Consider the following 25,008-nt stretch of genomic DNA (forward strand, 5'->3'; position numbering starts at 1 on the left):
TACGATTTTGTTATTAATCCAAAAATAAGAAGAAATACATTCGACGTAATGTAAGTAGACAGTGTTAATAAGACATTGCTTGGTTATCATACGGTAGTAGATGATATACTTAGATTTCTTCTCTAAGGAAACCGGAGTAAAGATTTTGATTTTACATTTATAAAGATGACAACGTATTGGAGAGTTGACTATTTAGATTTATTTCCATTTGATCTGTTTTACTTAAGAAACGTTAAGAAGCATTGTGTTTCGTCTATTCACACTTAGCGAGTACTATTCAAGGATGTTATGCTGCTTGAAGTGTTTGCAGCTTGGTCCAGAATTCCAGTGAGATGTGTGAAGTAGATTTTTATTTATAATGTGCTAATGTGGTCAGAACAATAACTCTACTTTCCGGTTTACCAGACTATCCTTAAACTCAAAAGCTCTGCTCCTGTGATATCTGGGTGGCAGAGACCCGTTTGCAGCTCTGGCTTAAGACAAGGCTTACCCTGGGAGGAAGGCTTAGTTCATCTTTGGTGTGGCTGTAATATTTGGCAAATGCTCTCTAAGCCATTAAGAGAATGAAGGATTTTTGGAAGAGAAAACGTAGCGTATTAAACCTGTTGTGGTCAATCGTTGTGGTTTTGCGGGGAGAGCTAGATTGATTGCAGTTGAAAGCTGGATTTTATAAAGTGCTTTTTCCTTTCAAATAATTCAAAGAGATTTCTCATAGAAGCTGTGACTGACTGTAAAGCCAGGAGATTGAATCCATATCAACCACACCAGAGATAAGCCTCACTATTTTACAACTGCATTGTGTAGATGATCTTGCATATGCAGCATCTCTGAACAGAGAGCGTTGGGCATTATACCCTGATCTGTAAGAGGAAGAAATTTTCTCTATCAGATCATTTGCCAAAGGTCACATTTTCAGTCACTGTCAGAATACTTTCAAACCCAGGCTTTCTAATTCCAAATATGTTTTCGTTTTAGTATATTTAGTCCTAGCATCTAGTCCAAAAAAACAGATGATCCCCAAGGCCACTTCCAACCCAGGATTTGCCCACTCTGTCATTTACGGACTCAAATGTAAACACTGGAATGGCATCAGTTTGTTCTGTTAATCAATTTCATCCAGTGGAACACAAGCCTGAAGTAAAAAGGCAAGGTAACTGATACCATAAAGTAACAGGGCTGTTTTTCATGTCTGATTTTCATATAATATGTCATGAAGTTTGAGACTTAACTCTTATCTGTGGAAAATGAGTGATTTTAAGATGTTTTATAATAAGGGAGAACTGACTAAAGACACAGCACACCTGTGAAATGCAATTCAGTGCAGGCACTTTAAGTGATGTTCTCTAGGAGTATTTAAGGTCATGGAAAGCTGCTCACCTTACATTGTTATGTGGGAAAAAAGCAGGTTATGAAACAATGTGTACATATATTGTAAAGTAATATATACATAGATAAAGGTCTAGAATGATGTGAACCAAAATGTTAAGTTTTTCTTTTAAAAGGGTATTATTATACGCAATTTCTATTTTCTCCTCTTTAAGACAAAATTTCTTAGACTGTTCGTACTTATCCAGCTTTACGTTTGTAACCAGAGAAACATGAATTTGACTTTACATAAAACTATAAAGGGCAGTTTAAAAGCTTTGTAAAAATAAGATATTATAGAGTTATTTCCTAAAAATAATTATCTTGTAGAAATCATTTTGTACCTCATTTCCTTTGCTTCCAGCACTGGACTTCATTTCCTTTGGTTGCTTTGCAAAAAAGGAATAACAGCATTATCAATTAAATATCGAGTCAGTCATACCCATTGGAGTGATTTTCTGGGCCACAATTCTGCTTTCTAGAACAGTAACCCAGATGTCTTCTAATTACGGAAACCTGACGCAGGTGCCCAGATTCCGCAGAAAGAAGCTGACGGTTTCATCTCATGGGATGTCACTTTAGAAACTTTCACTAAGGGACGTGAGGAAGTTGGCATACTGTTAAGACTATGATTTTCAGCTCACGTTTTGGAAAGAGGAAATCATGCTGGGATGTTTTAAAATCTACCCAACACTCCTTTGTACCTGGAAAACATCACCTGAGCTAAGCTGCAATGGTTCTCAATCCCTGTGAAACCAACACAGAGGATTGGGGAAACAAACAATGGGAGGGACTATGCCACAGGACACACCAAGCTACTACATGGCGTTAGAGACTCAGGGACACAGAAATGTTCATGATATAGATGACTTCATTTTTTAAAAGGCAGACAACAGTTTACACAGTGCCTACAGTCTGATCTCACTTAAAAAGTACATATACAAAAGTTAGAAAAGAATGAAAACGAAAGTAAAGATGTAATAGTGCTATAAGGTGGTGAGATTACAGATGATTTTTAATTTTTTCATTTTTGCCTCTCTGGTTTTCTACATTTAGTTTTGTATTAAAAAGCAACTAGAAGTTATTATGCGGGGCGCCTGGGTGGCTCGGGTGGGTGAACGTCCGACTTCGGCTTAGGTCATGATCTCACAGTTAGTGAATTCGAGTTCCGCATTGGGCTCGCTGCTGTGGACGCCGAACCCTTTTCGGATCCTCTGTTCCCCTCACTCTGCCCCTCCCCAGCCTCAAAAATAAAGTTTTTTTTTTTTTAAGTTACTATGCAAAAGGTAATATATATAAAAACGCTTTGTAACTAGAAGAGCACCTTAAAAAGTAAGATTTTATTTTATGTGTTATCCCTCCTGGAGTAAAGACCTAACCACTTTTTGGTATGTTCCTTGTCCTTTCCACATGACCTTTATTGAGAGATAGACATCTCTAAGTTAAGGTCTCTTACAGCTTTATTTATTAGCAAACATTGTCCATTATTGAACATTTCTTAAGAATAGGAAATGAACCTATGTGAAAAGAGTATTAGTTATAAGGATGTGTAATACATAACTCCTCCTTACATTTTGTTTATTTATCAGTCTCACACTGGAGGGATTCAGTGAAAAGAAAGGTACCCTTCAATACTACAGACCAAACAAAAACAAAATTAAAAACAAAAGCCAGCATACATTTGTATATGCAGATATCTATTAACCTAAATTTTATCTTTTAGAAATTAGACCCTTTGAAGCCCACTTAGTGGTGCCCCAACATTCGAGTGAGGTCCTTTCTAAGTGCTAATCATGAGTATCATGCATCTGGCAAGAAAAGCAATAGAGTCTTTGGGAATCTAAGAACTATACAAAGAATTAGAAAGAAAGCAGGAAGAGAACTCTAGGTTAAGAGGAAGTGGTATGAACAAGAAGCAGCAGGTTAAGGCTGGGTCAGAAGCTTTCTAGACATGCCAAGGCACACTCTGTGCAACCGCCAGACCCAGGAACATCCTACCTGCCCACAAGCTACTCTAAAAATGAAAGCACCTTCGGCCAGACATGTTGTTGCTGGATATCATTTCTTGGGGACATTTAAAAAATGAAACCAGGAATTCCTATCCATTACAAGACCGATTATGTCTGTTATTATTTCCAAAATATATTGACCAATTGCTGTATATACTTAGGTACTATTCTCACCATTTTTGAGAACTTGGACTTCTGAGTTAAGTTACTGTGGTCTTTCTAACATTTTTAATTCTTCAATAATGGCATGTTTTATTTCTCGATGTGGCCCTTAATCTCACATAAGAAATGCCAGAAACCAAAATATATTTAATTATAAGGCCTATTCTTAAGGATGTGTCTGATTTGGGAGGGGGAGTAGCTTGTGTAATTTTACTGTTGAACTCACCAAATGTCGAAATTCTACTGAGAGACTCCCGTTAGAAGATTCTTCAATGGACATGGCTTTGACATGAGTTCCACAAAGAACAAATCTTCGATTGCTAGACAGAAAATCTTAGCTATTTACATGGTCTCAGGTAAAATACATTTATGGGACCATCAAAAAATATATAAAATAAATTTCTTACCTTAGAGTTGAAACATTCCTGTAAAACCAAGAAGATTCCTTAAAATGAGCTATTTTATGGATCTAGTAAAAACTTCCTTTGATACTTTAGAGAGTAGTATAATATAGTCATAAATTTTCATTTCAAGACTTTATAGTAAAATTTTTTAAAGAAATCTTCATTGGAGTTCTATTAAATGTTTGAACTTCAAAGTCAAATATTTGAAGTACATTGATATGTAATGTTAGAGAAATATATTTAAAAGTTTGAAATAATTCTATAGAATGAGGAAAGTTCTTTTTACAAAGTCTCACATTTTCATGTTTCAAAATGAAATCAGAAACTTACTTGTCAATAGATGCTTTCACCTTTACCTGATAGTTCAGTTCTGGCAATTTTATTAGTAGTCTGGAAAGACACATAAATAAGAATCAGAGCCAATAATTAAAAGTGCTAAGAGCCTTTTTATATTTAAATATATAAATATATTTATGCCCTATACACATAAATTGAATTTAGGTTACCTTCAGTTATATGTTAGTGTGATTCGTGGTTGAATCACTATATTGTACATCTGAAACTAATATAACACTGTAGGTTAACTATACTGGAATTAAAATAAAGTAAAAATAAATAAAAATAAAAATGTACAATTCCTCTTTAGTTTGTCATGTTACTAATATTGACACCAGCCATTTCCTATCATATTGACAAACATTTGTGAAGTACTTCCATATTGCTTTAGTTGATATATGTTGGATAATACATTGGCTAGGTCAGAAAAATAGCTATATATTTTGGCTAAAGCTCAAATTTGGGTGAAGTGTATAAATATAAGAAAAACATTCCAGCGTATCAATATGGCTCCATTTTATTCTCATATCATAAAAAAATTTAAGCTTGGTAAAACTAAAATGTTTTGATGATAACTGTTTTATGGCAAAAAGTCTGAGAAAGACCAGGCCTCTGGGATCTGAAAAATTCCAATTCAAATGTATTTGCAATCTTTAAGTACACTATGTAAGTCCCAGCAAAAATGTTCATAACTTAAAAAGATTTAATTCCAAACAAGTGATTAAAGATCAGAGTAAGAATTCCTTTAATTTCTTCTTGGTGTCAGATCCTTTGTTCTTTTGCTTTTCCCAATCGTTTGAGTCATAACCTCTAATATACCCTCTCTGTGGGTTCAGTCGATCTCAGAGATATTAATCCAATCACTCACTCACTCATCCCAATCATGCACTCATCCCAAAACTCATTCATTCACTCAGCATGTATTGAGCTCCTCATGTATGGCCAGGACAGCCCTGGAAGTGTGGACGTAGCTACACATAAAGGGAAGAGGTCCAGCTAAATCTAATAGATGGAATGTGGAAAATGGAAATAAGCAACTGATTGGCATTAGAGGAATATAATCACAGATGATAGACAGCGCAAACAAAAGTGTGGGTAGAATGTGACAAAGGCTCCTTAAAAATCCTGTATGAAGCACAGGTTTGGTGTTAGGGTTTGGAATATTATAAGTGTGTAGTTGTTAGTAGTGAAGGGTGAGGAGGTCATGTGAAATAGGGCAGCAAGTTTTCCCTCTCTGCCTTCCTATCATACTTCAGGAAGGATCTGATCCACTGTGAGATGCTGATGACTAAAGGGAATCCCATGTCACTGCTCCTTTTGAAATAGGAGGCTGGAAATCTTTGGGAGGGAGGGGTTTTAGGGAAAAAGTTTGAATATTAGTAAAGGATCATCTATCAAGACAGTGAAGAACAGGGCACAGAGAAGGATAGGGAACCAACAGTCAGGTGGAAGAGGAAAGCAGGAACGCTGCTTTCAAATCAGGGACTAATGGTCTAGGCTCCTGGCAATCAGTTCAAACAACATGTAAGGTGATGCCCATTCAGGGAGCTTCTTCCACTCTGAACTCTTGGCTGAGAACATTCCCTAATCATCTCCCTTTTTGTCCCAGAGAGCATCTTAGACTTACCGTTTCATCTCTGGGGGTATCTCAAGGAAAAGTAGGATGTCCACCACCCCTCTATCCTATTTCCCTTTAGTGTTACTGTCTTCTGGGTTATAGAAATATAGGGATGAGGAATGAATGAACAACTTTTGAAAATCATGAAATTTTGAAAGGGAACCTGGCCTCTGCCTTTTGTTCTTGGTTCTTAAGTCTTACTACAAAATTCACACAAAGGAAATGATTAAGAATTTCAAGTCAGGTATTTAAAATGCAAACTGAAGAAAAATGCCTTCCCTTTATTTTTATTTATTTATTTATTTTTTATTTATATATGAAATTAATTGTCAAATTGGTTTCCATACAACACCCAGTGCTCATCCCAAAAGGTGCCCTCCTCAATACCCATCACCCACCCTCTCCTCCCTCCCACCCCCCATCAACCCTCAGTTTGCTCTCAGTTCTCAACAGTCTCTTATGCTTTGGCTCTCTCCCACTCTAACCTCTTTTTTTTTTTTTTTTCCTTCCCCTCCCCCATGGGTTCCTGTTAAGTTTCTCAGGATCCACATAAGAGTGAAACCATATGGTATCTGTCTTTCTCTGTATGGCTTATTTCACTTAGCATCACACTCTCCAGTTCCATCCACGTTGCTACAAAAGGCCATATTTCATTTTTTCTCATTGCGTACTGATGCATAGGGGCACTTGTACCCCAATGTTCATAGCAGCACTCTCAACAATAGCCAAATTATGGAAAGAGCCTAAATGTCCATCAACTGATGAATGGATAAAGAAATTGTGGTTTATATACACAATGGAATACTACGTGGCCTTCCCTTTAAAAATGGAGTTCTGAGGTGATGGATGTTAACTAAACTTATTGTAGTAATCATTTTGCAACTTATGTAAGACAAGTCGTTACACTGTACATCTTAAACTTCTATAGCGTATGTCAGTTACATCTCAATAGATTTGAAATGCATAAAAAAATAAAATAAAATAAAATAAAATAAAATAAAATAAAATAAAATAAAATAAAATAAAAAAATAAAGTTCCAATAGTGATGTGTGATCAGGGATCCTATTGTGGGGCCCTAAATCACTATCTACCATGGCATCATTACCTCTCATATGGTAGTCAGAGGTGACTTAGTGATTAGGAATTTAAAGCTTGGGGATCTTGGAGATTGATGCATGATGAAAATCTTTGAAAGTTTGAGTTCAAATTCATTATTTTAAGTGTCACTAGGGAAAATGATACGTCTTGGTTTCTCATGGTAATGGAAAGGATCAAATGCACAGACAAAGCAGCAATAACACAAAAGTCATATGTCTTTAAATCAGGTACATGGTAAGGATGTATTGAAACTTACAGCATTATGAGTTTTTGTGGAAAATCCTATAAGCTAGCTGCTGGGCAATCACAGGGGAAGAACATACCATCATATTTCATGGGTAAGATATTCAAAGCCTTTCATATTCTGTCCCCAATCTACTCAAGTCTACCTCTCCCTATTTCACATGCTTGCAAAACAGACCCAGAAAGTCATTATTTCTGTCGTCTCGCTCTCCTACAATCCCACTCTCCTTCCTGTCTCTGCTCTTCCTGCAAGGTCCTTCCTCATAGGGACCACAAGGCTTTGCTAGCCTCTACCAAGTCAGCCTTTTCAGCCATTAATCCCATGATGCCCGACGTTGGAATTCCATACTGTCATGATAATACCCTTCAGGCCTTCATCTTTATTGTCATATTCTTTACAAGCAGGGCCCTCATATTAACATTTCTGAGGGTATCTACCAAAGCTCAGTGCTGGGCATGCAGGAAGTGCATAATAAAGAAGAGTTGAATGAAAGGCACTATGAGAGAAATGAGTTGTAATTAACGCAGTGGCTGAGGCTCCACAAACAAATGAAACGATAGAGCACATTCTGCCTACCTTAGCTTTACAGTGAACTGAATGAGAGTTTTAAGTACCATCGGTCTCTGAGGGTGGGTTGGCATGCATGGCTGTCGTTCAACCACAAATGAGCTAGATTAAAAGGAAATAAAGCACGTCTTGAAAACATTGAAAATATTGACAGGCTGAAAACCACAGAGAAACAGGATGCTGTCCTCTTAAAAGATCCAAATTTTCTACACTTAGAAGACATTCAAATGTCCATTAAGTTCAAATCTTTCCAAAGACTTCTCATAAATAGTTACCAGGAGATGGAAAAAATGCCTAAAGATTGTCCCTAAATAACAATGGTAAATAATTCTTAATTGTTATACTTGAGTCAAGAATAAAAGTCTATTTTTATCATACTAAACATAAAGGAAAAGTTAATTTCATGCCATCTTTGAACTGGATATTAGAATTTCTGGATGTTAGTATTTTTTTTTTAGATGAGCTAATACACATAAACATGGTCTCCACCCTTCATTTCTTGGATATATACTTAAGAAGAAATCATTGAAATCTTGTTTTCTAAAATGTGAAAAATGAACTTCAGCTGGATGATGTGCTTGGCTATGGAAAATTGAGTCAGTTCTTGGGAGAAGTGTTGAATAAATAGTGAAGAGCAGAAAGGCTTCTGAAACTCTCTGTAGCTTTATTCCCTTTACCCTGAGGCTCACTGCTTAACACTTGCCTACCCCCCCCCACCCCCCCATCACCTTAACACTAAAACCCCAGCCAGGGTGTCCTTACAACCCCACAAGACTGAGGCTTCCATGAGGCATTTAAATGGATAATACTTTACTTACTTCTTAAAAAGGTTGTAGATCAAGAAGGTGACTCTTTCTAGCAGATGGGCTCTTTGCACGGGGATGGGATCCCCTTCATATGTCATTTTAGTCGACTGCTCCTCTAATTTCTCCAATTGCCTTCTGAGTTGGAACAGACTTTCTGCCAACAGTGTAAAGCTATTGAACAACAAATGAAAATCAGCAGATAGTTTTCCCATTTAACAAGCTACCGTTTTAACTATTAAACACGTTAGCAAATAATAAATTATTAAATAATTATTCAATTAATACAATCATTTACTTAATTCCATTACAAGTTAGTGACAGTTCTGTATGTTTATTTCCCAAATTAGCTTTTCCTCTAAGATGTATGATGCATGGGAAACATTTTCAACGTTTTCTCATTTTTACCTATAGTTATAGACATCATTTACAAAATTTTGTCAACATCTGGAACCAAATCCCTTTTAATTTTTTTGTTTACAAGTCTGTTAAACATATATATGTTAAGGATATGGTACTCACTAACGGGTAGAGAAAGAGCAAATTTAAAACTTTAAAAATACATGATATGAAGAGTGTTATGCATAAGAATACTAAAGAAAAAAGACAGTATGAAATGAACTGCCTTCCCCACTCCAGTATGTATTTTTCAAATCCTAAGTATTAGCCAAAAATTATCAGTGTATCTGTCTGGAGAAGGTACATGCTTAGAGTTTTACTCACTATGTGGCGATCTCACCTCAGAAATGGAGGTGGGCTCTTGGGCCTGAAGTTTAAGAAAGAGAGAGGCTGAAATGGACACTGAAGGGACCGTCCACTCCCAAGGAGGCAGGATATCTGGACAGACTTGCTAAGTCTTTCTGGCCCTGACAGCAGCTCTTTCTACTTAGAAGTTTATTCCCCACATAGTGCTATGAAAAGATCTGTCAACCCCCCACAGAATTTGGTGTAAGCACGCTTATCTGCTAAATTCTTGATGGCTTCCTTTGTTGTTTATCTTGTTTTCAAAACAAGGGATTACAGTGAGGTTAGGGAATTAAAGCATCTCCCCAAGGAAAATCAGTATGTTTTAAAAAGAGCCCAATTCCTTACTCTTCTTGACAAGCGGGACTGGCGGGGTGCAAGTGGCCCCAGTTATGCCATATCTCCCTTGTATTGCTCTGTACCCTTTGAAAGCAATTTTAGATTTCAACTGAACATTTTCCTTCTTTTTCATTATTTTTTCTAAGTGCTCATTCGATCAGATAATTTTATTTGGCACTGATGAAGAAGAAAGCCCTATCCACATTTTTTTTTTTTCCAATACAAAGGATATCTGTATATGATAGCCTATGTGTATACGGTAGGGGATGCCCTGTTGTATTAGCCATTTGAGATATTTCATTTAAATACAAAAATAAATCACTTTGTTGAACACACAAAACTAACGTTGAACCCTGACTTCTTAAGATATACATTTAAAAACTAAGATATCTTTTTTTAAGCTTTTGAAGTTAGTGCTTCTTATGTCCTTATAGAAAGCTATATTTATTGCAGGTGTCAAAAATTCACTTGAGTCTTCTAAGATTAATATATTAGATGAGAAAAAGTAAGCATTTCTGATGCATTCTATAGACTTCTATAGATACTTTGTTTTTGCCCCAAAGGAATAAAATTAAAAACACATAGGGCGCCTGGGTGGCTCAGTCGGTTAAGCATCCAACTTTGGCTCAGGTCATGATCTTGAGGTCTGTCAGTTCAAGCCCAGCGTCGGGCTCTGTGCTGACAGCTCCGAGCCTGGAGCCTGCTTCAGATTCTGTGTCTCCCTCTCTCTCTGCCTCTCCCCTGCTTGCATTCTGTCTATCTGTCTCTCTCTCAAAAATAAATAAACATTAAAAAAAAACACATATACATCTCTGGCTGAGCTACACTGAAGCTTTGTACTTCCTGTGGTTTTCACTAGAAACTAAAGTCAATTCGTTTTACCAGTTTTGAAGCTGGTCGAGCCCATTGTGGAGCGGTCCTCCAATGCAGGCGATCTGCTGGCGCCTCTTCCAGTCCTGCAGCTCTTCCATCAGCATGCTGTTCATTAACAAGTCCGTTTCATTGACTATTTGTGTCATTTTACTGAGGGCTTCCTAAAAACAAAGGTGACTACTGAAAAGATTTTCAAAAGACACAACCAAAGTCACTTATAATTCAACCTGTAAAACAATTTGTCTGACCTGGAAGATACAGGCTTGGTTACAATTCTCACTACATACTTTATGAAATACTACCTTATAGTTATCCTAGCACTGCCTTTTCAAACTATTAAATTATCACAAATAACATCACAAAGAAAGAAGCATGACCACAGTTAGCAATCTCATAATGTAATATCATTTAGTGTAAATATATTGAGTTTGTACCTCCTGTGACAATATTGAATCTTCTAGTCATACAGCCATTTCTCCATTATTTAAAAAGACACAGATTAAATTTATATTCTTATAAATATGTTTATTCATTTATTTTTAAATGCAATGACTAAAATTGGAGTCTTTCTGTATTAGTTTTTATTAGGACTTTATCTGAATTTAGGAAGAAGTATAGCTTTCAAAGGCCTAAGGATGAGAAGTTGTGAATTCCTATCCTGGTTCTGTGACAAGCTATGTGAATTTGGATAAACCACTTAATTTGCTGGAACTTTATATTTTGATCTATACAATCAGGTGAATGGACAGAATTATTTCCGGTTCCTTCTGTCCTTAAAATCTTATTTCTGAAGTAGAATAAGATAGCATGCATAAAACATATAGTATAGATTCATTATGCATAAAAGCATTAAGCTTATCTTGGATTAAATACTTGCATGCTTAAAATCTGATATCTAACTGTTAAAGTTTATAATTTAGGGTGAAAATAAATTTTACATTTATCTGTGCTCACACAAATTCCTGCACAAAAAACGAAGCCAAACTTTTAGAAATAAACTCTTGACTTATCAGTAACAGCTCAGATTTCAATGCATTTATTTTCAAGGAGAGATAGAAAGTTGAAATAGAAATGTTTCCCTTTTTTAAAAAATATTTCATTTTGTCAGAAAGGAGTTCTTCCTCTCCGTGAAAGGAGGTTAGATTGAATACGCTCAGTTGTCAATGAACTATCCTGAAATCTAAGAAATTACTTAGCATGAGGTCATTTTTCAGAGTAGAAACTGGAACATTGATTTTTCTATTAAAATTTTAGTAGTCATCAAATAATATTTTAATTATACATGTGTAGGAGAACCCACATCAGCATATTAAGTACAGAAACTAAGACAGTCATGTCTGAAATAGTGGCAAATAAAAATTGGGTAAAACATTCACCTTGAAATTAATGGTAGCTACAGTAAATGTACAGCATAAGCAAGATAAATAAACTCGCAAGAGGTCCAACTTTGTGAACTTAGCAAGAGAAGCATGGCAAACAGCATGGCACTCTTTCTAGAAACATTGCCATTTATTCATTCAACTTAAATAGAACTGAAGGAATCCAAGAGCTTGAGTCTTTTCAGTAGGATCACATACAGGAAAAGGAGAAAAATGGGCAAAAGGCCAAATTAAAGTTCTTCACTAACCTTTCTCTTGAAGTCGAGACTGTTAAGCATTTCTTGCAGAGTCAAAACTTCCTGATTCATTAGGGCATTGTTCTTGTCCCCCTGATCTGTGAAGGAAAAGAGATGAGATGTGGAGTCCACTCTAAGGCAAAGGTCTCTGTCCTGAAAGCTACATCTGCTGCAATTCCCATCCTTAAGTCTTAAGATACAGAAGCCTAATGCGACTGTTAGAGATGAGCATGAAAGTCAGTCCCTATCTGCTCATTTGCCAGGAAGGATCACCACCGAGTAAGCCAGTGAGCTCTCTATCATACAGACCTTGACTGAAGACCATTCTTCACACCATGTTCCTTTTTGGGGCAGAGAGAGAGGTAAAAAAGTTTTTGAAATGTATTCCTTTTTAAGATACCTCTACATTGATAGTAACCCTAGCTGGTTGGCGTAAGTAGGAAAGGGGCCTGTCTTTGTGCCCATTAATCATATTTGACTCCTCCTGATGCCTTTACCCATCTGCCTCACTCTACTTGATACCCAGGAATTATGGAAAACTGCCTGAAGAGTTGCAGTTTTACCTACTTAGTCTCATGAACTAATAACGATGAAGTCCTTTGCTTTCCTTTTTTGTCCTTTGCAGAATGAGCTTGCCTCACAGTAAAACTAGAAGCAGGAAAGAGTTACAAATTAAGAAAAATCTCTGACTGAAAAAAACCTGAGATGGTTTATCCTCTTAAATGGGAGATGTGCAATAAACGTTGTATTATTTAACTTGAACATTAAACTTTACTGGTATATAGCAAGTGGTTATTTATAGTAACTGCTCTTGGTGAAAAGTGAAGGGTGGAAATGCCAATCTGACCTGTGTGATTGTGAAAAAGAGGCCCCAAAACAACGTGGGGCCCAATTTCTCTACAAAATAGCACTGACCTCCAGGAAATCATTCTTGGTTGTATTCACAAATTCGCTAACTCCTAGATCCCACATGTAGCAAAATCTTGCTTCTACAACATTTTATTAACTCAAAATTCATTAGCTAATACTTTTCAGTCTTGACCAGCAAGATATAACTTGTGTTCATGTGTCTTTCATTTCACATAAAACAGTTCATTTCACGGGGTTCATGGGTGGCTCAGTTCAGCTAAGTGTCTGACTTTCCAGCTCAGATCATGATCATGTGCTTCGTGAGTTTGAACCCTGCATTGGGCTCTGCGCTGACAGCTTGGAGACTGGAGCCTGCTTCGAATTTTGTGTCTCCCTCCCTCTCTGCCCTTCCCCTGCCCGAGCTTTCTCTCTCTCTCTCTCTCTTTCTCTCAAAAATAAATAAACATTAAAAAAAAAATCCATTTCCTTTCACTTATAATCAACAAAATGAATACTTGTTGATTTAAGTGATAGAATGATCAATTTGATTCTTCGTAATGCTTGTGAAGCACTGATAATATCAATATAACTCTAATTGTAATATGTTAAGTTCAAAGCAATTCTATCGTTTAACGTATTTTGTTACATTCTACTTCTAACAACTTTTTTTTAATTAAGTGGGCTTCATGCCCAACCTGGGGCTTGAACTCATGACTCTGACATCAACAGTCACATGCTCTACCTATTGAGCCACCCAGATGCCTCTACATTCTACTGCTTAAATTGGTGACTCACATATGAGATTTGGGACGAGACTGCATTCAATGGACTGGAATGCTTGATTAAATTTGTATTTCTAAACCTTTTTAGGATCATGGACCCCTTTGATGAAATGCATGTTTGTGCCATTTTTTCTGAAGGGAAAAATTATACATGTAAGCAACTATGACTATTTTAAACATGACCTCATAGGAGCCAACCCATCCTGAAGATGCCAGGAGAACACGTCACTTGTCACCTATGCCAAACAAGATTCCTATCCGAATATCTTTGCTTTTAAATCTTAGATGACAGTTAAGCATTTGGTCACAGTCATCCATACTTCCTTCCAGAAGTTTTAAGCTAACATCTCAGTAGTTAAAAATGCTTCAGTAAATAAAAGATTTCTATCCGATTTGTTTTGAAAAATTATTTGAAAATAATTTCAGAATTACAAAAGAGTTGCGACAATAGTACAGTTTCCATCTGTTCTTTATCCAGCTCCCTCTAATATCTTACATAAGTGTAGTACAATTACCAAAGCCTGCAAATTATTTGGTACATCCGATTAGCTAATCTAGACCTAATTGGAATTTCCTCAATTGTCCCACTAATGGCAGTACACTTCGAATGATCAATCCATTGTTACTTGTAAATTTTAGACCTTATAAATATTCTCATTCTTTCATTGCTTTTTTTCCCTTTCCATTTTTTAAAAAACATCTAATTGTAAACAAACTCAGTGTTTAATCACAGAGATAATCAAATAATTGCAGTGTTCTTACGTTCTGACATTCATACAATTATTGAAATTATGTCTTTGAAGATTTTTTATGATACAGGGAAATATTTAAGTTAAAACTTCAGTTTAAAATGCAATACACAAAACTGTGTATTATTATTATTTTTGCAAATAAATAGACATGTATGTATTTGAATATATAGGGAAAAGGCTGGAAGGAAGTATACTAACATTTTGACAGTGTTTATCTATAGATGGTGGAATTTTGTATGATCTTTAATTTTTTAATGCTTTTGTCTACTTCCCAAATTTCCTACAGTGAATCACATTTCTACTTACAATTAAAAAAAATTTTTTTTAAGGAGGCTCTACGCCCTAGGTGGAGTTTGAACTCATGACCCTGAGATCAAGAGCCTCATGCTCTATTCACTCAGCCAGGCAGGCACCCTATATTTCTACTTACAACTTAAGAAATTATATTTAAAAAACTCATTTAGGGATGATATTAGTAATTTCCTGATCATGCTAGGAACTATTATTACTTTTCTTAGTTGTGATAATGATATTTTGATTCTGATTTCTCTTGAGCTGTATAATTTACTTTGAATTGGTTGGTATACACACACACACACACACACACACACAGACACTCATACACAGAGAAACAGAAAGAGGGAAAAGGAGGAAGCAAAATACTCTCCTGCACTCTCTCTTCAAAACAAAAACAAAAGCACTTCACTTAGGGAAGTAGATCAATTTATCAATTTTGTCAGTAAAGAATAAGTCCTAGTCATGTTGTCTTTATGTCCCTAGGTAGAACTACAGACAAAATAAAAACTTACCCATTGTCTGAATTGTTTTATACCTGTAGTCAAATTCATCTTGCAGGTCTTCTAAATATTTGGTGTCTTGTTCTGTCATCTTTTTACAAAAGAAAACATAGTCTGTTGTTACATGTAAGCACATCAGGGAAATATCATCATCAGTGTTTCAAAATACACTATTTGGGGCTTCAGTCATGTCCTAGATGAAGTGTGTACAATCTACATTTCTAAAAAGCTAATTCCCATGAAGTTAGAATAGCACTGGAAGAACCAGACAAAATGTTCTCTTCATTTTTTCTTCCTAATTGTTCGAAAATCTTTCAGCATCTTGCCTTTTATCTCTCAGTTCCAAATGATGCTACTAATTACTTTTTTTTTTATTATTGGAGAATATGGATACCTTTTCCCTTTTAGTTCCCTACAACTCTGCGTTAATGTATCAGTTATCTTTTCACTGAAAGGCTCTATTCTAATCTGCTGTACTTTATGACAATTCAGCCTACAGTCCCTCTCTGCTTCTTAGAAAAATATCTATGCTTCCTCTATGTCTCCTGTTTGTTTATGTTTCAAGATTTCACTTTGCTTTTCTCCAAACGTGGTGATATCTTTCTGCTCAGACATAATAGGTATTAAGTGCCAAGATCTGGGCTAATGGCTTTCCTTACATCATCTCATTTGTCCTCACAACAAGCCCGTGGTGGTGGTTATCCTCACTTTTGCAGATGAAGATGCAGACATTACAGATGTGAAGGTTAGAGGCTTAGAATTTGGGGGGCAGGGAGCTCCAGTCTCCAGTAAATTGAAGTTGAAAAGTTTCCCCCAAAGAAATCTTTTCTAATATGAACATAGTGTGTGAGAGATAGTTATCTTATTGACAAGTTACCCTATGATTTCTGTATGTACTAGCTTTGGGCACATAAGAAAAAGAGGCACAGTTAGGGCCACCTTGCTAATTTTTCATGAAACACTCACCTGCACACTATTTCTAATGGCAGTCACTTTGTGCTCCACATTCCTCTGCCTTTCTGAAACTGAAGAACTTTGTAAGGATTTCTCCAAAGGTCCCTAGAAAAAAGATGTCTTGAACTTTCAGTGATGTGGATAAAACAAGTTTATAACAAATGTAGCATATGTAGCATACTTTGAACTGAGGCTTGGATCAGTATGATATGGAACATTCTACAGCTATTAAAAAGCATGCTTTAGAAAAATATTTAATGACATTTAAAGTAGCACTAAGTTGTTAAGAAAAAGAGCAAATTATAAAAACACCGTGTGTTTGTGATCTCTAGTTCTTATATATGTATATGTATGTAGAAATATATGGATATATGCATAGACATGTGAACTTAAGTACATATGATTGGAAGAACACACACACTAAAATGTTATCAGTATATAAGTGAAGTTACGGATGATTTTATGGCTTAAACTTTTTCTCCTAACATTCTACAACAGACCTATTGTTACTTTCGAAATTCTATAAAATGAATACATGTAATTTAAAAATGAGTATAGTGGCTACGTTAAGTTGGACTTAAATTCAGAATTAGGGATGTTGAATCTGCTGGGATGAGATTTACTTTTACACCGGAACAAAAGGGAGCTCACTAAAGAATATCTGAAACTGTTAGCCTAGTTAAACAGAAAGGTGCTAACCAACTTTTCCAAGCACCATTTTCTTGGCCATTCAAATAATCTAACATTGAGTGTTCCTCCGATATAAAGAAACTGAGTGCGTTCCTTTGGTATCAAAGTATACAGATACCCAGAGATGAGAGTTAGAACATCAGCAACCCCTTTACCTTATAGCTGGGCCAGGAGCTACGGTTAGAAAGGCTGATGACCTGACCAAGCAAATCGGGTGGAACCTCAAGTAGAGCCGATGCGGGTGGCTGGCAGTCAAGTGTTCTTTCAACTACACTACATTCTTCAGATTGGAAAATATTTATAAAGTTCCTTCTCTCTCATTTTGCCTTCAGTTATTTCTCTCTGTCTCTCACTCTCTCTCTATCTATAGATCCATCCAGATAGTTGTATATTGGTTTGAAGGTTTGAAATTTACAACAGTGCTTCTTTTATGGTAGCATGTGGTACCATGTTGTGGCATGCATCTGGGAGATTATTCGTAGCTTCTAATTTGACTGATATCTGACATTTAAAGACAACAACACACACACACACACACACACACACACACACACACACACACTACAATGACTAGAGATAAGAGGGATATAGAAAAGCAGAGTTGAGGATATATAAGAATATCATATAATAGTAGTCATAGAATCTTAATTTTTACCCAGTTATGAATCAAGCTATATTTACTTTAGCAGCACTATACTTTAGATTTTAAATTAAATAAAAATGATACTGCCCTTCTTCATCTAAGAAAGAAGAAATTGTTAAAATTTCATACTTCTCCCAAAACAACCATAACCTGACAATAGTTAAATCTAAAAATTCTTAACAGTTCCAAAAAAAGATACTTTTCTTGGGCTTTTAAAAATAAATATAGTGGTGTGATTTACTAAATTATGGAGGATGTCATTTGGAAAACTGATTACTTACATATTCTTTCCTTTTTATAAGGATTAACTGAAAAAGTATTCCCAAGGGCTTCATTCTTTCGAGTCTTGGTTGGGGGCTCTGAATTCATTCAGGATAGGGTGATAAAATAGAATCTAAAAAATGGCAGGTGCAAAGTACATTGAAACAATCCACAAGCAGGTATTTGTGGAGTTTCTAAAAGATAAAGTTTTTGCTTGTGGAGTAGTTTTGGACTTGTGGGGTAGGAAATCGGGAGATTATAGGAGGTTTTGAGCAACATCAATCCCTAAGGATAAACACGCTGAGGGAAGCAAAATCCAAATGGTAGTTAGGAATTCAACTAGGAGATAGTTAACTATATTCCCCAACTGGTGTTTTAAGATTGTGAATCAGAGGGTGACCAATGGAAACAGAGAAGAATGTATAGATAGGATTCCAGAAACAAACTCTAGACGGATGAGGTAATTATCTCAGTATGAAGGCAGGGACAAGGAACTACTCAAAAATGATCCTATGACCTTGATTCCAAGTGATCGGAAGGATGGTTGGCACCATTAGCATAGGTAGAAGGAGCTTGATGGGAAGAAGATAAGAATTTATCTGTCTCAGAAAAATTGAGTTCAAGGTGATAACAAGATCACAAGCTCAGAAAATATTACCTGAACGGGCATGTTGGCTGCAGCCAATATCCTCCTCTCTTCCCTTAAGCAGTTTGAAATGACCACAGCTACATGCATTGGATTTCCATGAAATTTGCCCTGAAAAAAGTGAGCAAAAACAACATAAAAGCTTAAATGTATACATCGTAAGGAAACATCACTACTTGCAAATCAAAAATAACCTTTCATTAAATATAGGAAATGACTTGGGATTTATTTCAACATTTGCCCTAAAGCCACAGAAACTTAAATTGTGAATGAAACTCCTCTGTAGCATATTGCTGTGTCCTCAAAAATCATTTTTAATAATTAAAGAGTTCTTGAACACTTCTGTAGGAAAGGCTCTGAACACACACTCAGGAGGTTCCGTTTATTTTATGCGTAAGGTAAGTTTTAGGTAAAAGAGTTACTTCTTTGTAAATTATTATGAACCAGGTGGTCCCAGCTGTTCACTTGTTAACTCTGTACTTTATGGTATGCTTCAAGCATTCTTCGGTCCAAGTCTTTCATGTCGACTGGCTTATAACTGTGAGTTTACTAGAGTGGAACTATCACACATTTCAGCAATAATATGTTTTTTTTTTTAATATTTATTTATTTTGAGAAAAATAGAAAGATTTATTTTGAGAAAATATTTATTTATTTATTTTGAGAGTGAGGGCAAGGGAGGGGCAGAAAGAGACAGAGAGAGGGAGAGCACTCTTGTACTGTCCGTACTGAGCCCAACAGGGCGCTCTGTCTCATGAGCTGCCAACATCATGACCTGAGCTGAAACCAAGAGCTGGATGCTTAACCAACCAAGCCACCCAGGCGCCCCTTAGCAGTAATACTTTTATCACACCTAAGCATATACATTTTTTATTACCTATGCAGACATTGGTGCAGACATTGGCAGCTGGCGGTCTGTGGGTTTAATTCAGCCACTAGGTATGTTGTGTAAATTCAAATATTGTAATCCCTTCGGGGGAAATGTGTGCCTGATTGTCCACCACTGAGAAATCCAGGCACTGATTTACCTCACTTGCCAGGGCCCTGCAGGGGTCTGAGATGTCTTGGTTTATAGAACTATCTGCAACACCACCATTATTTTAGGAGTGTTAAACTTCTTTGTTACGAGGACTTTTCCAAGCCAGGGTTAACAGGATGCTTAATAAATGTAGAAAAGTATTTAGTTTCCCTCCACCCTCCTCTCTGAAGGAAGTGATAATTATCTACTAAACGGTCAAAAGGTCAATAGCAGAAAAAAAAGACAGAATAACGACCCATAAAGTGGAAAATTGGCGATTAATCAAAAGTAAGATTATACAGATTGATAAACCAAAGGATCTTTCAAGGAAAGAAATGAGGTTGTAAACATTTTTATGACCTTCATTGCTGCCATAATTTTATTAGGTGATGGACATCAGTTGGGACTTTTATTTGTAAACCTAGGGTAAACACCAAGTTTCTGAGTTCCTGCTCTTCCATATTCTACAACCTGCAAAAACCTTTCTTCCCTCTTAAATCAGAAAGCTCCAAAAGAAAAAAAAAAAAACAAAACAAAAATAAACTGACAACAGCCCATAAGGTAAAGAAATGAAAATGATTCTATTTCTTTAGCAAACATACCAAATTTCCCATTTCTGCATGCTGACAACTTCAGACAGTCTGTAGTTAGAAATTTGCTCCTGTTGTTAATTTTCCTATCTATTGATTTTTTTTCCAAATAACTCCTGTTCAACTTCCCAAGAAAGATAATGCTTTCTCATTTTGCCTTTAATTTTTAAATATCCTGGTTTTAAAAATAGAGGACTTCTTCTTCTAGGGCTCATTTGGAGGCTCTGTTATTTATGTAAACTTGAAAACTCTTCCCAAGATCTGGAGTTCCGCTAAGACCCTGAGAATCACCATTATTTGTCTTTGTTTTTCTTACCCTTATGGGAGCTTTCCCGTGATCATTCAGATACTATCTTTCAACATTTCTCAGCTCTGTTGTGTACATTTTCATTTTCCTTTCCTGCTTGAACTATTTTACCTTCCCTTTCAGATTCAACTTCCCCTCATGTCTTATAAGGTTAAACTGTTTATTTTTCTCCCTTAGTTAAAGAGAGCACAGCATCACCATTGTTTTCATCTAACCTATCTTTTCACTTTTCCTTCTGCATTTTTCTAACTTAGTCCCTCACTTAAATGTATGAGACAAAAACATCTCATGGAAAATTGATCACTACAGATTCAAAACCAAATTACTGCTTTTTATTTTGGTAAATATCAATGATGTACTCCTGTTCATCTTTCAGTTACCACGTGTATGAACCTTAAGAAAAAAGAAAAAAGAAAAGCAATCAAAACCGAAACCAAACGCAACCCAAACAAAACAAAATAAAAAACACCCCTGACTGTGTTGGTGGGAGGAAGGAAGGAAGATAACGCCAGAGAGAGAAAACTGCCCATTTTCTGTTGGGTGTGTGTCTGTCTTATATATGGGTAGCACATTATCTTCTGCCCTGTGGCTGTGCTTTCATAAGTGCCAATGAATAGAAGTATTTATTTTGGTGAAATCAAACTTATTAATTCTTCCCTTTATGATTAATGCTTTTTTTATGACTTAGGAAGTTTTTCCCTAACCTGAAGTCCTGGAGGTTTTTTCCCTGTTACCTTTTTATCGTATTGTTTTTCACTGTAATTCTCTTGGAGCTTGTCAATAATGAGAGGTCCTTTTCACATTTTTCTATGTGGGTACCCAGTTCTGACAATATTTACTGACGTCTTTCCCCCACTGTGCTCTGCTGGGCTGAGTCTCATACATCAAGTGTCCACATGCGGGTGGGTTTGCTTCTGGACTCCATTCCATCTAGGATTCTACCTATCTCTGTTTTATCAACCAGCTATCTTAATTACTAGAGCTTTATAATAAGTTTCGACGTCAAGCAAAATAGGTTTCTTTGCATTTCCATATAAATTTTAGAACCAGCTTGTCTGCCTGCAGTCACGCACATGATCATGTTGAGAATTTAAATGTTGCTAAATCTTTAGATACATTTGGGATCTTTATAATTGTGTTCTAATCCATTTATTTAGGTCTTCTTTAATGTCTCTCCATTAAGCATTATAATTATCTATGGAGATCTTACACATTGTTTTGTTAGGTTTATTTCTATATAACTGGTATTTTTGATAATAGAATAAATTATATCTTTCTTTCCTAATTATTTTTGCTGGTATGTAGAAATATATTTGACTTTCGTATATTGAATTTGAATCTAGCAACTTAGCAAAAATCTTATTGACTCTAATAATGTGTGTTTTTTTTAACTTTTAATGTTTATTTATTTTTGAGAGAGAGTGCGAGCAGGAGAGGGGCAGAGAGAGAGGGAGACACAGAATCGGAAGTAGGTTCCAAGCTCTGAGCTGTCAGCACAGAACCAGACGCGGGGCTCAAACTCACAAACCGTGAGATCATGACCTGAGCCTAAGTCTGACGCTTAACTGACTTGGTCACCCAGGCACCCCTCTAATAATGTATTTTTAATATCTCTTAGCAATTTCTAGCAATTGATCTGTAAACTCTCTCAGATTTTCTACATACACAAATCATATCTTTTGTGAATGTTGATAACATTTTTCTTCCTTTTCTATCATTTAACTTCCATCAGGATTTTACCTTCATCCTATGTCTTGTTTAGAAATAAATGTTTTGGTTAATTTCCAAACATAGGGGTTTTCTACTTCTCTGGGGTTTTTTTTTCCCACTCATTTTTTATAGATTAAAAAATTCTAATCAGAGTAGATGTTCTGAGTGACTTTAACCACTTAAAATTTGCTAAGACTTGCTTTGTGGCCCAGCAGATGAACCTTCTGTAAATGTCCCATATGAGCTTGTGGGGAATGTGAAGTCTGCATGCAGTGCAAATGTCTTACACAGGCTCATTAGCCCAATGTGTGTCAGTTATTTTGTTCAGATTTCTGCATCTCTGTTGATTTTTTTTCTGATTAATTTAATCAGTTATTGAGAGAGGCATGCTAAAATCTATCTTGTGGATTGCTCTCCCTAGGGTTCTCTCACACACATTCAGACGTATGATATACTAGTGAGTCAATCCTACCATTTCTGTGAACTGAACTTTAATGATGCGTTTAGCTTTGAAGCAAAAATATAAACTATGACATAATGCTTTTTATCACTTGGAAATTTTATTTTATCCTTATTGAAAGAACTCTGGATTTATTTCTATAGAGATATAAATATTTAAAATCACATATCAGCACTGTGCATATATAAAAAGGGTAATACATGTGAAGTAAATTGGTTAATGTATTCCTAAAACTTCTTCACTTACTTAGAATTCAAATTTTCTGAATCTCTTTTCAACTTAGTCCCATTGGCATTCATATTATTCCATAAAATAATGTCCTCTGGGACATCAGGAATGTTGGTGATGCAGCATTTCTTTAAAGCGTGCACAGCTACTGTCTCCATTCGGTAAGTTTTGATGCTAGCACTTTCTTGATCTTACCAGAAGGTCTTAATAGAAAACCTTCAAACATGAACCAGGACTCACATTCCTTCTGCAAATGGTCCTTAAATGGTTTGTTGACTGAAACATTGAGGGGTTGTAGTGGCCTGGTCATGCCATCTTTATTAACAACCATATCACTATGCTTTTAGGTGGAATTATTCTTTAACTATTCAGAAACATGTCCATAAAATCATTGAGGACAAGAATATATAGTAGGTTCCTGGATGTCTATTCCAGAAGCCTACTAAGCAGTCCTCTATCAGCTGGACTGTCATCTATATTTTTTTGGTCCACTCAATAATATCTTTTTGTTCCTTTTTTCAAGATTTTATTTAAATTCAAGTTAGTTAAATATAGAGTATAGTGGTTTCAGGAGTAGAATTTAGGGGTTCATCACTGACCTATAACACCCAGGGCTCATCACAACAAGTACCCTCCTTAATGCCATCCCAATAATGTCTTTGAAGAAGTTCTTATTCTTAGACATTGTTTAAATTAAATTAAATATGGCAGTAACTTCAGCAATTGGCAGGTATAAGATTACAGTGACACACTGCTTGTCATAATCCAAACTCATACTCTTGATCCCTTTTGCACTGACAGTGTAATTTTAAGTCTCATCAAAGAAAACAAATTCCCCATCCCAGGCATTACCTATTTGATTAAACACATATTGAACTTTTTCATCAATGGCATCATGCTGGAAGTTAAGTGCATTGTGTTCCAAATCAGCAGGAAGTTTCGGATAAATAGATACTATGCATCTTAAAGATCGTTCCATGCAATGCATGATTTGTTTATTCTAGTTTGCTGTTGCACTGATATTTCATTACTCTATTGTGAGGAATTTGGCAATTTCTCTTCCCACTGTTGCTTTGTGTATGATAGGCAATCCTTTTGCACGAATCTCAAAAACAAAATGTAACACAACTTCTTTTACCTGTGTGCATCTTCCTTTGGTTCATCCTGTAAAGCACTTTACTGTTACTTTCCATGGAAATATGGAATTTAGGATCATCCATCCAGTGACAAATAATTTGCTTAACAAATATCACATTTATACCCTGCTGACTTGTTCCCAACCCATTTTGCATAATTGATAGCTATTTGTTTCAATCCTAAATCAGTATTATACTGATGACGCTTTAAGCAGCAATTAAACTCAACATATGCTATGCCAACAGTGCACATAATTCAACTGAAGTGACAACAATGCGAATAGCTATGACCGAGTTTCATATCACAGGCAGTGACAATGACATTGTGTTTGCCACCTGACAACCGTAATTAAGAGATGCTACTGATTATAAGATGCATTTTCATTTCAGAGATTAAAATGCTGAAAAAAGGTATTTTAGGATTAATGAATATGCTGTTTTATTCTTTTTGCTACTTTCTGCCAAATTCTTTGGCTTTCCTTCAAATTCCTCTTCTCCAGCCCTTCCATTTAATTTCTAATTTTGACTTGTCACTTAAAAGTGACTAGTTAATCTGCTTGTTTTCTCCCAAATGGTCCAAGGAGTACCAGAATCAGAGGTAAAGGATATGAGAAGTCTTGCTCAAAATAATCTCCTCCATTCAGGTGGCACAGAATCTGAGATTTCACAACTAGACATTCATTCATTCCTTTGAGTTCTTTCTCCAAGGATCCCCTTTAAAATGCAAACACATGAGGAAGAGTTAACACTACATTTAATTAATTGCCTCTGCATTGTGAAAGAAGAATAGGATGTTGTTTTCTGGCTGCAGTCAATGACTTGGCAACTACAGGATGAAAATAATGAGTCTCAGGTCAAATAAAGGGGGAAATTTCATGAGAGCCTGGAAAGAGGGAGGCAATAGGAACCAAAGGGGATGTAGGATTCTGAAGAAACATGTCATCAACAACTGTCTGAGCCTGGGTTCCTCCAAAAGCTAACCCTGAAATAAGAATTTGAGTGCAAAA

At 36.0% G+C, this 25,008-nt stretch overlaps 1 protein-coding gene across 8 annotated transcripts in view; it reads right to left on the bottom strand.

The window, feature by feature from the left end:
* The window catches only part of STAT4 (signal transducer and activator of transcription 4), a 118,798-nt gene that overhangs the window by 19,423 nt on the left and 74,367 nt on the right, over positions 1-25,008 (bottom strand). For all 8 annotated transcript variants that reach the window (XM_040475689.1, XM_040475690.1, XM_040475688.1 and 5 more), the window contains 11 exons: positions 18,565-18,663; positions 16,325-16,417; positions 15,371-15,449; positions 12,191-12,276; positions 10,573-10,724; positions 8,623-8,781; positions 7,814-7,906; positions 4,271-4,330; positions 3,944-3,961; positions 3,763-3,856; positions 1,710-1,754 (listed from right to left, as the gene is read on the bottom strand). In XM_040475689.1, the coding sequence (XP_040331623.1) occupies positions 1,710-1,754; positions 3,763-3,856; positions 3,944-3,961; positions 4,271-4,330; positions 7,814-7,906; positions 8,623-8,781; positions 10,573-10,724; positions 12,191-12,276; positions 15,371-15,449; positions 16,325-16,417; positions 18,565-18,663 (978 nt within the window). The remainder of the gene's footprint in view (positions 1-1,709; positions 1,755-3,762; positions 3,857-3,943; positions 3,962-4,270; positions 4,331-7,813; positions 7,907-8,622; positions 8,782-10,572; positions 10,725-12,190; positions 12,277-15,370; positions 15,450-16,324; positions 16,418-18,564; positions 18,664-25,008) is intronic.

Source organism: Herpailurus yagouaroundi, unplaced genomic scaffold (assembly GCF_014898765.1).
Source record: "Herpailurus yagouaroundi ecotype Mexico unplaced genomic scaffold, PumYag 140, whole genome shotgun sequence".
Lineage (NCBI taxonomy): Eukaryota > Metazoa > Chordata > Mammalia > Carnivora > Felidae > Herpailurus > Herpailurus yagouaroundi.